The 2,073-nt window shown below is 37.4% G+C and overlaps 1 protein-coding gene across 1 annotated transcript; it reads left to right on the plus strand.

Moving 5' to 3' along the window:
- The first annotated feature begins 529 nt into the window (after window positions 1-529).
- On the plus strand, window positions 530-1,525 carry LOC123785171 (olfactory receptor 4A15-like). The gene has a single exon (XM_045786884.2). It carries the CDS (start codon window positions 554-556, stop codon window positions 1,523-1,525), a length of 972 nt encoding a protein of 323 aa, XP_045642840.2. The 5' UTR covers window positions 530-553.
- Window positions 1,526-2,073: the final 548 nt, after the last annotated feature.

A 2,073-nucleotide genomic window follows, 5' to 3' on the forward strand; every position in this document is an offset into this window, starting at 1 on the left:
ACTCATGGTGTGTCTGGTTCTTTCACTGCTGCAGGTGACATATTTTTCGATATTTGGAGCTCATAGTGAAGTAACTCAGAAAGGCAGTTATCTAAATGTCAGATTATCATTTTATGCTCCATGCACTAGGTATTATTATGTAAATAAGGCTATTAGAGATGAGATTGTTTTCATGGTCCATCTCAGAAGGCCAAAAAGCATTCAAGAAGAGAAGAAATGACATATAAAGTAAAAAATGAAGTCTTTGTGATCAAGATTCTGGAGAAAGCTGCTTCCTGGTTGTTTGGTAGGTCATGTCACAGATATGCCCACTTGCATGTACCTCCCAGGTAGAAAAATGGTCTCCTCATTGTAGTTGATGCAAGAAATTTATGGAAATGAAAGCAGAAATAGTGGGTGGCTATTCTAAACTCTCATTTTCTAGAAAGTCGCCCTGTGTGAGGCCCTGTGGGGCAAACGTGGTTGAGTCAGGCAGCTGTTTTTGACATAAAGCTTACAATCCTCTCAAATTCATTATGGCCTTTTTGTTTGCAGCCTCTGACACTTGAGTTCAATGCCTTCCGAAGAATATATGGGAAATAGAAACAATGTGACAGAGTTTGTCCTCCTGGGGCTCACACAGGACCCAGAGGGGCAAAAAGTTCTATTTGTCCCATTCTTACTCATCTACATTGTGACAATAGTGGGCAATCTTCTTATCATGGTAACCATTATGGCCAGCCGGTCACTGGGTTCTCCCATGTACTTTTTTCTGGCTTATTTATCATTTATAGATGCTATCTATTCTACTGTCATTGCTCCCAAGATGATTGTAGACTTGCTCTATGAGAAGAAGACTATTTCCTTCCAGGCTTGTATGACTCAAGTCTTTTTAGATCACTTATTTGCTGGTGCTGAAGTCATTCTTCTGGTGGTGATGGCCTATGACCGATATGTAGCCATTTGTAAACCACTTCATTATCTAATCATCATGAATCAGAGGACATGTGTTCTCATGCTGCTGGTGGCATGGACTGGAGGCTTTCTGCACTCATTGGTTCAATTTCTCTTTATTTATCAGCTCCCTTTCTGTGGCCCCAATGTCATTGACAACTTTGTGTGTGATATGTATCCCTTATTGAAACTTGCTTGCACCAATACCTACCTCATTGGAATTTCTATGATAGCTAATGGAGGAGCCATTTGCACTGGCATCTTCTTCATTCTCTTGGTTTCATATGGGGTCATATTACATTCCCTTAAGAGTCATGGTTTGAATGGGAAACACAAAGCCTTCCACACCTGTGCATCCCATATAACTGTAGTCATTTTGTTCTTTGTTCCCTGTATCTTCCTGTATGCAAGGCCTAATTCTACCTTTCCTATTGATAAGTTCATGACTGTGGTTTTAACATTCATAACTCCCATGCTGAACCCCTTAATCTACACCCTGAGAAATGCAGAAATAAAAAATGCCATGCGGAAACTTTGGAGTAAAAATGTGTCCTTAGTTGGCAGAGGGTTGTATTGCTCATGCAGAACATGATATTCATTCTTTCACAGAATCAAAGACCACTCTCACTAGCAGTGATTACATCTTAAAAATCATCTCCTTTGGGTTAGTTAGCTTATTTACTCTGAAACAGCTATATAAATTGATCTTTATCTAAATGGCATATGTTATAATCCTTAAAGAGCAAGATAATTGTGTAAATTTAATCCCTGATATATGGAATCATACGAATCATATGAATCAAGATTCTTCAGTGGGCAACAATTTTTTTGTTTTATTCCAAGTTCTTTTTTATTCCAAGTTCTTCTTGTGGGGTATGGTACCTCCATGGTACATAAAAATATGACCTAATAGAACTTGTTCCCTTTTAGTCCAAGAGAGTGACATTTTAAAATTAAAAATTCACATTGTTAAAAAAAAAAGCTTAATCTAACAGTAAAAATAAATGTCCTGGTCAAATTAATTATTTTGAAATTTCACAGCACGTATTCATTGTTGAAGATAGATCTATAAGAAGTGAACTTTATTAGCTTTATACTGTGATGGTAGCATATCGCTGATTTTGCATATCTTAATTAAGT

Source organism: Ursus americanus, chromosome 24 (assembly GCF_024610735.1).
Source record: "Ursus americanus isolate L20-20 chromosome 24, mUrsAme1.1.p, whole genome shotgun sequence".
Taxonomy (NCBI): Eukaryota; Metazoa; Chordata; class Mammalia; order Carnivora; family Ursidae; genus Ursus; species Ursus americanus.